The sequence below is a fragment of the Aulonocara stuartgranti genome (assembly GCF_965226115.1).
Source record: "Aulonocara stuartgranti genome assembly, chromosome: 5".
NCBI lineage: Eukaryota > Metazoa > Chordata > Actinopteri > Cichliformes > Cichlidae > Aulonocara > Aulonocara stuartgranti.
This window is the reverse complement of record NC_138943.1, coordinates 318,173-333,451: the sequence shown is the minus strand read 5'-3', so window position 1 is coordinate 333,451 and position 15,279 is coordinate 318,173. Positions and strand designations below refer to the sequence as shown.

Below are 15,279 nucleotides of genomic sequence, written 5' to 3'. Positions count from 1 at the left end.
TCTATCGCTTTATCACCTATTCAGGTTGTAAATCGTGTTTTTAAAAAGTAACTAAGTAATTAATTACTTTTGAAAATAAGTAATCAGTAAAGTACGGTGGCCCCTAGAGACAAAACATGTACAAATTCCAAAACACGTACAAATTCCAAAACACGTACAAATTCCAAAACACTTGCAAACTAAAAAACACATGCAAATTCCAAAACACATGCAAATTCCAAAACACTTGCAAACTAAAAAACACATGCAAATTCCAAAACACTTGCAAATTCCAAAACACAACGGAAGTGCTCCAGGACGCTAGGGGCAGTGTTGAGCTCGATTTGCAAAATAAACGGCAAGTTTGTCTGTATGGGACGGTCTAGTCTCCGTCGCGCTTCCCAGGTTGCCTAGCAACCGTGATACTAACCGCTGGAAACGTGTCATACAACTTGGTTTGACAGAAATGAGGGAGAACATATTTTGTTCATTTGTTTGTTTGTTTCTACATGAGCTTTGTGTGATTTGATAAGTATCTGAGGCTGAGACCACAGGACAGTAAAACATGATTTTTGGGCTTCATTTCTGTACTGAACAATTATTTCAAGATTAATTAGTAAATAAGAATTAGCTGATGTTGTTCATGAGACTAAAGTCATATCACTTTGGTAATGTAAATATAATATGGCCAATATTATAGTTATTATATTAATCATTATTAGCTATTACAGCAGTGAACATGAACTCTGTGTCAAATACTGAGCCTCAGTACAGATTCAAGTTGCAGTTATTTACATGTCTTATCACCTTAAATCTTCACTCAAAGACAAGTATCTTTGACAGTGCATATATAGGTGTATCATATATAAGAGACAAATGTTGTTCCTTCATGTTGGCATTACTAAATTTGGCTCATTGCTTACATATATTTATAAAAAGAAAATGTACAAGCTGTGATAACTGTTTCTGATAAAATGAAGAGTAGACTGATATATGAAATATTCCTTTATTGGGTGAGAAAATCAGACCATGTCATAACTGCTTTAAGTCACACAGAATAGATATCAGAGCCTTAAACAGGCTGACGTCTGCTAAATGGGTCAAACTGGGCAGAAAGTCTACAAACACATAACATCCTTATAGAATATGATGTAACACTATAGATCAACTTAGCTCAGAATATATAAAGCATATAAACAGTTACAGCAATATGATGCAACACACACAGCAGCTACTGATCCAAAATACTCAAAGCTTCATAGAACTGAAACCAACATTTATTTTAGCTCCATTCTGCTGCTGATACAGACTTTAGGTTTCTGAACATTAAACTTGTTGCTGCCTTTCATAGTGTGTAACTTGAAGGCCCTGAGTACTTTCTCCCACACTGACACACTGGGATGATCACATTATTTGAACATTACCTAATAAGACTGATTCAGCACAGACAGTTAAACTTTCCTAGCAGTCCTTCACAAACAGGGAACAGTCTGTCTATTCTCTCCATCTGTCAGCTGCTGCTGGCTCTTCCTCCTCCTCTTCCTCACACACTGCTGAGTTTGTCCTGGTGGATCATCAGGGGTGCAAAGCCTCACAGATGATGTGCAGCAGTGGGTCCCTCAGTCTGTCCTCACTCTGGACACTTGCAGTTGTCACACATGGAAATCAAATGTGTGATAAGCTGCAGGATTCAAACACAAGTGTGACTTATAAACACATGTTCATACTTTTATTCCACAATCAGAGAGAAAGAAACAGAGAGAGAGTGCAGGACAGACAGACAGGTGACAGTCTCAGGTGTACACACTGCTACACAACAGCACAAAAGAAGGAGGATTTAGTGTTTGTGTTATTACGAAACAAGAGGAGTTCCCAGATGGTACAGTGGACACACATGTGTGACTGCTGTGATTAAAGCATCTTTCTTTCAGCTTAACGAGTGAACCGTCAGCTCGTTCAAACACACGTTAAAGTCCGTTTGGCTCGACACCACCGAACAGAGGCAGCAATATAACACAGCTAACATTAACAGTGCAGTGGATCCTGCTTGTGCCGTGATGTTCAGGACTGCAAACCGAGCAGCATCACTGACTTTCAGCTTGTTGTGTTTGTGGATATATGACTGACTTTAATTATCCACAAAATCATCACATTCTCTGTCAGATTAAGGTCGACTATATATATATTTTTTAAAGTAAAGGCTTTAAAACCAAGTTAATTCTGAAAGTACAGACATGACTAATGTCACATAACTTTCCCGACATGTGGCCAACAATAATGGTTTAATGTTCTTCATTAAAAAAATATTTGCGCATAAATAAGTGACATAATATTCAGTACTTACTTCTGAAAGTTTACTCTTCCTCCGCTCCGCTTCCACCGTTTTTTTTTCGGCAAAATTATCCACACCACCACCGCACTATGAAGTCTGGGATATGTTGGGCCATGAAGGGAAATTATGGACGCATTTGAGGGACGCATTTCGAGCAGCCTTTGAATTGGGAAAGCCTTCTCTTGTCGCTGTGACGTAATCGGCCTTAAAATGCGGCCTTTAAGGCTGCAAACCCCAAATCCGGTCATTGGTACTTCCTGGCTTGTGTAGTTACTAGGTAACAAAAGCTCAACACTGCCCCTAGCGTCCTGGAGCACTTCCGTTGTGTTTTGGAATTTGCATGTGTTTTTGAGTTTGCAAGTGTTTTGGATTTTGCAAGTGTTTTGGAATTTGCATGTGTTTTTTAGTTTGCAAGTGTTTTGGATTTTGCAAGTGTTTTGGAATTTGCATGTGTTTTTTAGTTTGCAAGTGTTTTGGATTTTGCAAGTGTTTTGGAATTTGCATGTGTTTTTTAGTTTGCAAGTGTTTTGGATTTTGCAAGTGTTTTGGAATTTGCATGTGTTTTTTAGTTTGCAAGTGTTTTGGATTTTGCAAGTGTTTTGGAATTTGTACGTGTTTTGGAATTTGTACGTGTTTTGGATTTTGCATGTGTTTTTTAGTTTGCAAGTGTTTTGGATTTTGCAAGTGTTTTGGAATTTGCATGTGTTTTTTAGTTTGCAAGTGTTTTGGATTTTGCAAGTGTTTTGGAATTTGTACGTGTTTTGGAATTTGCATGTGTTTTTTAGTTTGCAAGTGTTTTGGAGTTTGCATGTGTTTTGGAATTTGCATGTGTTTTTTAGTTTGCAAGTGTTTTGGAGTTTGCATGTGTTTTGGAGTTTGCATGTGTTTTTTAGTTTGCAAGTGTTTTGGATTTTGCAAGTGTTTTGGAGTTTGTACGTGTTTTGGAGTTTGCATGTGTTTTTTAGTTTGCATGTGTTTTGGAGTTTGCATGTGTTTTTTAGTTTGCAAGTGTTTTGGAGTTTGCATGTGTTTTGGAATTTGCATGTGTTTTAGAGTTTGCAAGTGTTTTGGAGTTTGTACGTGCTTTGTCTCTAGGGGCCACCGTAGTAAAGTAACGGGATTACTTTTTTGGGGAAGTAATCAGTAATTAGTTACTGATTACTTTTTTCAAGTAACTTGACCAACACTGGTCGAGAGATTATTTTAGGGTGCCACCTCGTAGATCCGCCCCTGTTTCAGAGGCTTTTAGTGGCAGATGGATGGAGTGCATCCACACAGGTGGTGCTGGCAGCGTGGATGGATCGATTCATTACCGGAGGGACAGCTTCCGTTTTTAGCCTGACAGGAAGTGTTCGTCAGATTAAGGATGACAGGAGCCCGCAGGGGGCGGTTACGGGGAAAGAAGAAGAAGAAGAAGAAGAAGAAGAAGAAGAACTGTGTGTTCTTTACCAAAAGAAAAGTGAGTGAGACTTTGACATTGACACTGTATGACAAGGTAATTGGGAAAGTGAGCTCTTTTAAGTACTTAGGTGTTGTGTTTGATTCGAGACTGACATGGCGGGAGCATATTGATCGGATTGAAACCAAATGCAAAAAAGTTATTAATGTTATGAGGTGTGTAGCTGGGAGGGGTTGGTGAGCGAGCCCTTCTGCTTTGAAAAGACTTTACCAGGCATTAATTAGGTCGGTCTTTGATTATGGGTGTGTGGCATATGGTTCAGCAGCTCCTTCTGTGTTGAGACGTTTGGATGTTCTGCAATCGGAAGCCCTTAGAGTGTGCTGTGGAGCTTTTAAAATGTCTCCAGTCGGTGCCCTACAGGTGGAGATGGGAGAAATGCCCCTAGATCTTAGGAGGAAGCAAGTGTCGGTGAATTACTGGGTTCATCTTGGTGGTCATGGTGACGCACATCCCACAAAGGAGGTACTTTTGGAATGCTGGGAGTATGGAAGAAGTCAGAAGGCTCATTTTGGAAAGGTGGGGAATCAGTGGGCTAAGGAGTGTCAGGTGTATGAACTTAAAATATGTCCTGCAGTAGTGTTCTCTGTGGTTCCCCCATGGTTATTGGAGAACCCTCCTGTGGACTGGTACTTGCTGGATCTGAAGAGAACATTGAAAGGCAGATTCGATCTTGTTTCAGCATTTCATTTTCACAGGTTGACTGCATACCCTGAGTGTATTCATGTGTTCACGGATGGTGCTAAAAGTCCAGTTACTGGAAGTACAGGGTTTGGAATAGCAGTTCCGTCAAAAAATATTGGAATACACAGACGCACTTCGGATGGACTGGCAGTGTACACGGTTGAAATGGTAGCAATTTTGGTAGCATTGAAATGGGTAGAGTGTTCGAAAATCAGGCAGGTGGTAGTATGTACTGACTCGGCAGCTGTTCTTTCAAGTCTACAATCGTTTTGTTCGAAGACAAGGCAGGGCATGCTGTATGCTATTCTGGAGACTGTCAGCAGAATAAGGTGTTGTGGTGGCAATATTCACTTTCTTTGGGTGCCAGCTCATGTAGGGATCAGTGGAAATGAAAAGGTGGATAGGTTGGCGAAAAGAGCGTTGACTAAAAATAGGACTGAGATGGAAATTGCAAGCAGTGGATCTGAAGCGAAAGGTATTGTTTGGAGGCAGGTTGTTCAGGAGTGGCAGAAGCGGTGGGATTCAGGGAGTACGGGCAGGCAATTGTATCATCTTAAGAAGGAGGTGGCAGTGAGTAGGTTGTATAGGGGTAGTAGGAGAGATGAGGTGGTCATTACCAGGCTTAGACTGGGACATTGTGCATTAAATAATACACTACTGATGATAGGAGAACATGAGACGGGGCTTTGTGGAGTGTGCCAGGAGGAGGTGGAGACAGTAGAGCATGTAATACTGCGGTGCAAGGGCTATGATGTGGAGAGGTCAGTTCTGCAAAATAGATTGAAGGAGCGGGGAATTGGGGAATTTAATCTGAAGAGTGTGTTGGAGGGTAGTAGGGCACAGGTGAGGGAACTGGTGGGGTTTCTGAAGGCTATAGGTGTTTATGACAGAGTGTAGGGTTGTTGTTTTTTTGTTTTTTTTTGATACAGCTTGTGAACTCACTGTCCGACCCATACTCCGGAACAGTAGGAGGCGGTAATGCTCCTTTGCGTTGGTTGCCAACCGCCGTTAAACACAAAGAAGAAGAACTGGGGGTGGAACTACACGGAGGAGACCGACAGTTCCTGTCGGACAGAGATTCGGTGAAGCCACAGCCAAACAAACCGCGCGGAGGCTAACAACTAGCAGTGCCAAACCCGCAGTCCCGGCCCGGTTCGACCCCAGGCAGCATGTACGCGGACTTCCGGGCTCCCCGGCGCCGCCTCCGGGTCACGGAGGAGTTCGAGGCTCCGCTGCCGCTCAGCCCGCGCGAGAGGAGCCACTTCCAGGCAGAGCTCCTCAATCAGCACGTGCTGGTCTGTGATCCGGAACACAGCCAGAAGATCCACGACCAGGTCTGACCACACCCACCTCACCTGAGCCCCTCCCATCTCTGCAGAGTTAACAGCCGCGCGTGAGAACACGGGCACAGACGGTCACGGGGTCCGTGTAGTGACCGTTAGACACAACCTGGGGCGGAAACAACATATCAAACAAGCACATATTGCCTTGTTTGCCTTAGAAAATTTGGATTGATGTATACGAGGTTTAGCCAGTAAGATTAGTAAATGAATCAAATAAACTTCGTTTGCTTTATTTCCAGGGTCAAAAAAGCCAAACAATATTTTCCATAACAGAGAGAGCGGTCAGAATAGATCATAGAAACAACAAAGGCACAGAAATCGTGCCAGGAGAGATAAAGAACATAAACAAAGACACGTGAGGAATCTCTTCTTTCTGACAGGAAACAAAATGAACAGTTAGCATCAGTCTTTTTTATATCCTACAAGAAAAGTTCTGGTGGGGTCAAAACAATGAATGATTTTTATTTGATTTTAAAAGGAATTTTCTTTACTGTGTTGGCTAACAGGAGTTTTCTATGGTAAGGTCCAAATTTTCTTCCACTCCAGGTCCCAGTATAATTAATTATTCCAGTGAGCACCGGCCGCTGGGACACAAGTTGTGTCTTTCTGAAATAGAGTTGGTTTGTCACTGGTCCTGGTGTCGAGCGCACAATTTGACGTCACATCCTGACCAGCAGGTGCAGTGTGTGAGGTGCATCAGCAATTTGCTGCCGGAGGTTTCTTCCTGTTAAAAGGGAGTTTTTCCTTCCCACTGTCGCCAAGGTGCTGCTCATAGGGGGTCATATGATTGCTGGGTTTGTCTCTGTGTGTATTATTGTACATCTACTGTACAATATAAAGCACTTTGAGGTGACTGTTGTTGTGATTTGGCGCTGGATAAATAAAATTGAATTGATGCACTTATGACTAAATCAGAATCCTTTATTAATAAGAGTAAGAACAATAAAAGACTCAACTAAATTAAATATATAAATTAAATACAATATATTACAAAGTCACAAAAAATAAGAAATAGCACTACTAAACAAATAGCTGAATGATAAATATCCAGATTATTACAGAGATTAAATATACATGATTGACATTTTTCACTCTAACCTGTAAAACGTTGTTTTCACTGGAGGACGTACAAACACTGTAACTACTCCACCATGTGTGTGTATTAGATGGAGTTGCACAGAGATGGCCACAGGCAGGAATGACTTCTTGTGTCATTCAGTGGTGCATTATGGGTAATCTCAGTCTCCCACTGAGCGTGTTCCTGTGATTGGCCAGCACGTCATGGAGTGGGTGGGAGAGATTGTCCAGCATTGTCTTTGTCTTGGACAACATCTGCCTCTCAGACACCATCCTAACGGAGTCCAGCTCCGTCCCCACAGCATTACTGGTCTTGTGATCAGTTTATTCAGTCTGTTGGCGTCTGCGACCCTCAACCTGCTGTCCCAGCATGCAACAGCACATAGGATAGCGCTGACCACAACAGGCTCATAGAAAATCCTGAGCATTGTCAGACAGATGTTGAAGGACCCCAGAGGTTCTGGCCCTTCCTGTAGAGAGCAGAGGTGTTTAAAACCCAGTCCAGTTTATTATCAGTGTGTACTCTGAGGGATTTATAGTCCTCCACAGCGACGCCCTGGACTGAAACAGGGCTCAGGTTTTAGAGATGACAATCATTCATGTGTGCTCACAGCTCAGCCAATCAAATTGGAAAGAGGCTTAGTCCCGCCCACTGCTCTGCCTGTATCCACCTTAGTGCAGCCAGGTGCTGACAGCTGAACACCTGTGCTCTTTTCAGGGTTACTTTGGTAAAGGGGTTCTGTCCAGATCCAGACCGGAGCACAACATCTCCAACCAATGGGAGCGTGAGTTTACACCTGCACAATGACATCATCTCCGGACTCCTCCAATCAGAGCTGCTCTCTGGAGTCAGCTGGTCTCTGTTTCTGTTACAGAACACGAAGGCGTGTTTCTACCTGTGGTCTCACAGGCCAGGTTAGTGACACCACTTCCTGTCTATATTCTTAATCACACCACTTCCTGTTGTCGTTTGCTCACACAGTGATGTCACCTCTTACCTCACAGGTATGAGGAGCTGCTCAAGTGGGTGGGGTCAGCTCTGTCTGCTCAGGGATGGGATGAAGAGGCTGTTCATCAAACCCTGCTCAGGCTTTCTCAGCCAATACAAATGGAGGATGTGAGGAACCAGATGGGAGGGGAGGGGGAGGCAGAGGAGAACGGTGAAAGGGGGAAGGAGGAGCCGGAGCAAGAAGGAGGAGTCAGCCCCCAGATGAAGAGGTCAAGACGGGGGTCAGAGGTCGAGCCGGAGGCCAAGAGAAGCTGCAGGTAGTGTTTTGTTTCACTGCACCCAGGGTCCATTTAAAAATCAGTCAATTTTAGATTCTGCTTCCTTTACCTGACAAACATGAGAGGACAAATAAAACCTAAAACGAAAACACTATGTCGTTGCTTCTTCGGCTGAATTTGGCCGATTATCGTCAGTAATTTGACTCTAAACATCTGTGCAGGCAGACAATGGCATTCAGGCCAAAGTTCATAAACGGGTCCATGTGGTTTCTCCTCGTGTTATGGCTCTCAGCACAGTCAGGTGGTCTAGGTTTATTCAGATGATGCAGTTCAGTTTGTGTGAACCAGTTCTCTGTGAACACCTCCAGCTCAGAACAGGACTCCGACTCCAGTTTGGACTGTGATCCTGACTCGGATCCTGATCCTGCTCCTCTGGTTCCTGGTCCTGGTTTCCTCCTGGTGGTCTCTGACAGTGAGGTGGGTCTTCATGGTGGAGGAGAAAAACAGTCCTTGTTTTAATGATCGCAGGAAGCTGGAGTTAACATCTGATCACTGTGTATGTACGCGCAGACTGGAGGCGGGGTCAGGGAGGTGAGGCGGACACCGTTCTTTCTCTCCGAGTACCTGCAGCTCAGTCTGGAGGAGGTAATGCATCGTTTTCCTCATGTAGTCGTGTTTGACGTGTGTGTGTGTGTGTGTGTGGGGGGGGGGGAGATTTCCAGTTGAGCAAACAGCTGTTTAAGTAGAACTTCAGGTTCAGGTGTTCAGATATTGTTTTTCTTCTTGTTTTTATGTCATGCTAACATAGCTGTGTCGCTAGCCACCACGTAGCACATCATCATATACCAGCTAGTCCAACTTCAGTAACCCTACAAACTGCTGCTTAGCTTTCTGTCTTCATTTATGTCTGAAGTGACAGCAGAGCTGTACGTTTGAATCTCTGTCAGAACATGCTATATCATGTTTAGGTGGAAGCTAGCGAGCTAACTTCCTGCTAACTTCTAACTCTGCTAAACTTCATAAATTCTGTTTTCATGGATGCCTGGATGTTAAACTTCATTGTTACACCTGGTAAAGCAGCAACACTGATGATTTTATTACAGATGAAAGAATTTAGACACCTCCACGATGACAGCATCATCCACTCCCACAGGTAGATAATGGTGATGGTTGTCTGAAGGTTGTGTGGTTTCAGGCTTTCAGCTGCACTGAGCAGGTTTCACAGTTACTTCCAGGGGTGTCAGACACACAGCAGGTCCTACATTACCAACAATCCTCAACTCCGTCAGGTTTGACAGCAGTGAGCTCCTGCTTCACCTGAACAAGCTGAGATGTCAGTGAGGTGTTCAGAGCTGCTGTTGGGGTCACAACAGGTTCAGCTTCTTTGTCTGTGTCGCCCTCAGGCCTTCTTCCTGGTCTACAGTCTGGGCTGCCTGTCCGTCTACCAGCAGCAGGTAACTGTCTCTCTCTCTCCGCCTCATGTGTTTCACTCAAAGCTCCTCCCACTCTGACCTTATTGCTCTACTAACCTCTGATTGGTCAGGAACCCCTGTCCATCGTGCAGCTGTGGAGGACGTTTCGGTCCCTGCGTCCTGATTTCATCAGCTCCTATGCAGTCTATCATCACTTCCGCAGCAAGGGGTGGGTCCCTAAAGGAGGGGGCGGAGCCAAGTATGGCGTAGACCTCAGTAAGACAAACACACAAACACTTGGGTAGGGGTTGCTATTAGGGCTGGGCGATATCATACCGTTCACGGTAATACCGGTATAATGTTAGGCAACAATAAGAAAATGAAATATCGCGATAGAATTTGGGTAAAACGTGCATGCGCAGTGCCTTTGTTTTCATACGCACATGGCCGAAAAAGCATGGCAGATCTTTGAATAAAACCGATGAACCAGAATTGGTTTGTAAAAATGGTGCCACTTCAGTGATGTGGAACTGGTTTGGTGTTTGTCCATCAGATACCCACCAAAGCACTTTTTTTTTTTTTTTGTAGAACATGCAAGCGGTATTTGTTGAACTAAGGTGCTCGTAAATCTGGGAATGATCTGGGTCCTAAACTCCATCCTTTCAGGTCCCAAAGTCAAACGAACACTGCAGCATCACTGAGAGTTAAAAACTGTCTAAATTCTTTCATCTGTAATAAAATGATCAGCGTTGCTGCTTTACCAGGTGTAACTATCAAGTTTAACATCCAGGCATCCATGAAAACAGGATTTATTAAATTCAGCGGAGTTAGAAGTTAGCAGGAAGTTAGCTCGCTAGTTTCCACCTAAACATGACATAGCATGTTCTGACTGAGAGATTTCTGAAACATTCAAACGTACAGCTCTGCTATCACTTCCAACATAAATGAAGACAGGAAACTAAACAGCAGTGACGTTTGTAGGGTTACTGAAGTTGGGCTAGCTGGTATATAATGATGTGCTACGTGACCGCTAGCGACACAGCTATGTTAGCATAACATAAACAGTGAAGCTGGAGGACGAACACTAACACTTTTCCACTTATAAAAGTTAACGTGAGGGTTCCTGATGGTTAGGGACAAATGCAATCACATGGCAGGATGCTGTAAACGGACCAAACTTCAGTCAGGAGAACAACTGAGATAATCCATCCACAATACGAGGTTAGTCATTAATATACTGCAACAACATGGGAATAGAGCAGCTGCAGAGAATTCAACATTAATGAATCAATGGTACAGAAGTGGAGGAAGCAAGAAGAATGAGTTTAATAAAGTTTGATTTATCTGACTGCTTTGTTTCGCTTAATGTGCCTTATAATCCCGTGCACCTTATGGTCCGAAAAATATGTATTTGACTTTTTTATTTGGCTCACTGCAGTTTAATGTTGCAAAGCACCTCTTTTTAACTTCAGTGGATATTATACATGGTTATGCTCAGGATATGTCAGCCCATTTCTACTGGAAATGCCTTTTGGTCAAACTTTCAGCAAGGAATTTGCATTTGCACTGTTACATTTTTATAAAGCTTTAATGCATAAAAACAGCTGCTTGTTTAAGTGAAAATAAATGGATGTTGTTGTTTTTTTTGCGCTAGTAAAGTTGTGGAGTTGTATTTTGTCTCACATCAATTATATCGTCAGTTATATCGTTATCGCAAATTTTCAAATATATATCGTGATAAATATTTTTGGCCATATCGCCCTGCTCTACTTGCTATTAGTCAGAAAACGTGAATGAACCCCAGAGATGGAGCCTAAACTCATGGGCGGAGTCTAAAATATGACTGGCCAGGGGTCCGTTCTTCGTACCTTGCTTACTACATCCAAGATCAAATCATCGCGCTAACTCTGAGCTCGCTATTCCGGTGCTCCGAACACACCTGCTGTTGACGATTAGTATAGCTGGATGAAGTAATGTGAGATCACTGGGTGGCTTAACAGGGGCTACGCATCGATAGTAGAAACATTGATCGGCAACCCTTTGATTGGTCGGCGAAAATGTCGATGGAGCGCGCTCGGTATTTTTCGGCAGCAGAGCAAGAACTCTTGATTGAGGGATTTCAGGAGTTTCAGAGTTTAATTAAAACGCAAGGGAACACTGCAAAGGCTGCAAAAGCAAGGAGAGAGGGCTGGCAGAAAGTTGCTGACAAATCAAACTCGTAAGTAATTCAATAATAACAATAATAATGGATTGGATTTATATAGCGCTTTTCAAGGCACCCAAAGCGCTTTACAATGCCACTATTCATTCACTCTCACATTCACACACTGGTGGAGGCAGCTACGGTTGTAGCCACAGCTGCCCTGGGGCAGACTGACAGAAGCCAGGCTGCCATATCGCGCCATCGGCCCCTCTGGCCAACACCAGTAGGCGGTAGGGTAGATTTATTATATTACACTATATTATCCAATATTATATTACATTATATTATAATATGTTATATTATATCCTCTTTCACATTAGAGCCACGACAGGACCCACTAGAACATGGGAACAAGTAAAAGTGAAATATAAGAATATTCTACAGAATGGTAATATTTATCACTTATATTGCTTTTAGTCTCTTGGAAAGAGACCCTGAAATAATCTGTTTGTTCATAACAGCAACCAAGAAAAGGGCAGAGCAAAAAAAGACAGGTGGTGGTCCTGCACCCCCTCGTCAACAAGTTGGTTAAGTGAATAATACCCTCACGGGAAAATCGATATCTCTCTATGAGCACACTGTCGCGCTGAGCTAAAGGATCCTGTCTATCCCGCAATATACGCTGAATTCTGAGGACTCTCCTTATCAATCTTGCACCTTCCGCAATGGGCTGCTCGCGTATACGGACAGGACATGGCTGCGACAGGCTTCCCAAATCCACCTTCGCTTTTATAGCCGTGGTCTCTCATCTTGATTACACGAAGTAATTTACAATTACTACTCTGAAATATGAATTACATCTGTAATAATCACATACATGTAATAGAATGTTAATAGTACATTTCCCTTTTTTAGGGAATGACCTGTATGTATCTGTGTGAAATCAATAAAAGGATCAAGTGCTGCATTATCTTTAGTTACATTGATGTTATTTATTTATGGTGAAACAGTGGTGGAATATCGCTGTTGCTTTCGTATAAATGAAGCGGACATACCTGCGTGGCCGCGATCTAATCCTGTTTACATAAAGTAAGCCTGCTCCCCAGCAGGTTTACGCTTACGGATCTGTTGCTATGACAGCAAGTCCCGGATGAGCTTCGGGGAACCGAACGATCCAAGATCACGCGAAATCGTCAACAATCAAATCCAGCTAACTTACTTAGCGAGGTACGAAGAACGAACCCCAGGTGTGATATCTGATCATGCTGTGTTTGTTTTCAGTGTTGTACAGGAAAGGACCACCTTTCTACCACGCCAGGTAGCAAACACACACACAGCGGTGATTCTATGGAGGGCGTATCTTAGGGAAGCATCTTTGTTTTCAAAGTATTTCACATATTTTCTGTTTTAAACTCGTGACCTTTGACCTCTCTGATTATTCTTAGGGTCCATAACTTTGTCTCCATCCTCTTCCTGTAGCTACTCTGTGGTAATAGAACGGGCTGACGATGCATTCAAGGCCTCACCGTTGCGCCCGTTTTCGTGGCGTTCTCTGGCAGCTCTCAGCAGGATTACCGCCAACGTGTCGAAGGTACACGCCATCAGAGCGATCCCGCGTGGACCGAACTCTCTGCTCTTGGTTTCCTCAGAGAACCGCCTGTGTTTGTCTTATAGGAGCTGATGCTGTGCTACATCATCTATCCAGCCGACCTATCAGAGGCTGAGCTGGACTCACCTGTGTGTCTGAGAAAGCTGAAGGTCCAGGTAAGAAACCAGAACTGAAACTATCGATAATAGGGGGGGCTAAAACAGCTCCCAACAGCTAAAACAGGATCAGATAAAGAAGGATTATTTTGATCTGTGACTCATGCAGAGCTGATGCCTTCTGCACACAGCAGCGGGGGGCGCCGTGGCGACAGCGTGTTTCATTTGGGACATTTTTTCATGACTGACTCTAAAGGCATCGAACTGGCATCTTTCACTCTTTAGGCAGATGCGTGAACCACTCATGGAGCTCCTCTAAGCAGGATAACATGGAGCTGGAATGACCGTGCCTTATTTTAGACGAGGAGAAGACAAAATGTTCAAACTCCCTGTCGTGTCTTGATGTTCAATCATTCAGGGGAGGAAATCCCAAAATGTTGATTCTGTTCACCTGGATGTAGTCAGTGGGAGAACCGTCATTATCAGGTGACTTCTTCAGGCTCAGCTGACTGCAGCTCCCCGACCCTATGAACGGGCACCAAACTCATACCCGGCTTCTGCACCTGTCTCGCTTTGTGACTGTTAGTCTGTGCATTATAAATCAACTGATCATGAACCCAGTGTTAGCTCCTCCCACCGAAAACGGTACATCCAGATGAATAGAATCAACTTCCTGGGATTGTTGATGCTGATGTCCTTCAGGTCAGATATTCCTCATTGGACAATATGAAACCTCCGACCACATATCAGTGCTCTGACACTTTAAGTGAAGCCTCTGCTCTTCCTAAACTTCAGGCCTGTGAAGATTCAAGATGTGCACCGTTCAGACACTGATGTCATCAGATCCTACATGGTCCATTCCATGCAGCAGCTTGGTCGTTCTCCCCGTTGTTCTGACCGTGTCCCACCAGGACGAGACCCTGAATCACACCCCGAGATAGTCCTGGAGCCAGTGTGGAAGGACCCACGTGACCTTTGAGACGCTGCCTCTGAACCTGAGAGCCCGATGAGCCGTAGAACATGGATGTAGAAGCAGTGGTTGCCATGGAGCTGAAACCCAGGGTTAGGAGCTGCTTCCATCCCAACATTTCGGTTTTTAGGTCAACTTCATGCAGCTCCACCCCTCAGTAACAGCTGAGGTCATTAGCGTCCATCACACTGATCAACACTTCAGGAGGAGTGTCAGGGTTCAGTAAAGCTCCTGTTTCAGCAACACTGCCGTATCAACCTGTTATCAGGGATGTTAACATGTTAGCATGAGCTACTTAACTAAGAGCAATTACCCGTTAGCCATCTGCAAATAAAGAGTGAGACCAGAGCAGAGCAGCCAATCAGCCGAGCAGAGCTGATGAGGACTCATGTGACTCGATGAATAGAAGCTCCGCCTCAATGACCAAGTTGCTAGTAATGGGGGCGGGGTTTAGGGTTGCCTGCTGGTGAAACACTTTAGTGATGTAGTTTTGTCTCCACAGGAAGTGATCGTCAGCAGGTGGGTTTCCTCTAGAGAGCGAGCGGAGCAGGATGACATCTAATTGGCTGGCGTGAGACGCTTATGAGGTCATGAAATGGTGATGTCACATAAAAGGTTATGAGGCGTCGAATAGAATCTGTGTTTTCCGTTAAAAGACTTTAATGACTGAAGAAAGAAGAAATGTGAGCTCTCTGCCAGCCTCTCACCCTCACCTGTCCAGCTCCATGACAGGTGGTGATCAGCTGAAAGGTGTCAAGGAACGGTCATTCACTGACCTTTGACCCCAGGCCTTCAGGTACATGATTGGACCTGAATGCCTGTGTTTGAATGAAGTTCACACTCTGAGTTTTTACATGCTTTGATGAAATGCTGCCATACCTGTGCGTTGCAGGTGATTTTCTGTTTCTAATAAAGGTGAACACACCTGAATCTGCCTGTTTGTTGTGACTTC

At 43.9% G+C, this 15,279-nt stretch overlaps 1 protein-coding gene across 5 annotated transcripts; it reads left to right on the top strand.

The window, feature by feature from the left end:
• The first annotated feature begins 3,234 nt into the window (after positions 1-3,234).
• tsen2 (TSEN2 tRNA splicing endonuclease subunit) lies at positions 3,235-15,257 on the top strand. 5 transcript variants are annotated; one of them, XM_082533473.1, is made up of 13 exons: positions 3,711-3,770; positions 5,381-5,785; positions 7,590-7,656; positions 7,747-7,786; positions 7,877-8,137; positions 8,467-8,575; positions 8,669-8,743; positions 9,502-9,552; positions 9,642-9,739; positions 12,935-13,039; positions 13,133-13,244; positions 13,328-13,417; positions 14,830-15,257. In XM_082533473.1, the coding sequence occupies exons 2-13, from the start codon at positions 5,621-5,623 to the stop codon at positions 14,887-14,889; spliced, it is 1,233 nt and encodes a 410-aa protein (XP_082389599.1). In that variant the 5' UTR covers positions 3,711-3,770; positions 5,381-5,620; the 3' UTR covers positions 14,890-15,257. The 5 variants fall into 5 exon arrangements, with proteins under 5 accessions (XP_082389603.1, XP_082389599.1, XP_082389601.1 ...); XM_082533475.1 differs by having other exon boundaries at positions 9,642-9,786; positions 12,935-12,971; XM_082533476.1 differs by lacking the exon at positions 14,830-15,257 and adding an exon at positions 14,153-14,821.
• Positions 15,258-15,279: the final 22 nt, after the last annotated feature.

Coding starts and splice junctions, on each gene's coding strand:
- tsen2 (XM_082533473.1), top strand. CDS start 5,621: ATGTACGCGGACTTCCGGGCTCCCCGGCGCCGCCTCCGGGTCACGGAG. Junction 8,744..9,501: donor TGCAGCTCAGTCTGGAGGAG/GTAATGCATCGT, acceptor TGTCGCCCTCAG/GCCTTCTTCCTGGTCTACAG. Junction 9,553..9,641: donor TGTCCGTCTACCAGCAGCAG/GTAACTGTCTCT, acceptor CTGATTGGTCAG/GAACCCCTGTCCATCGTGCA.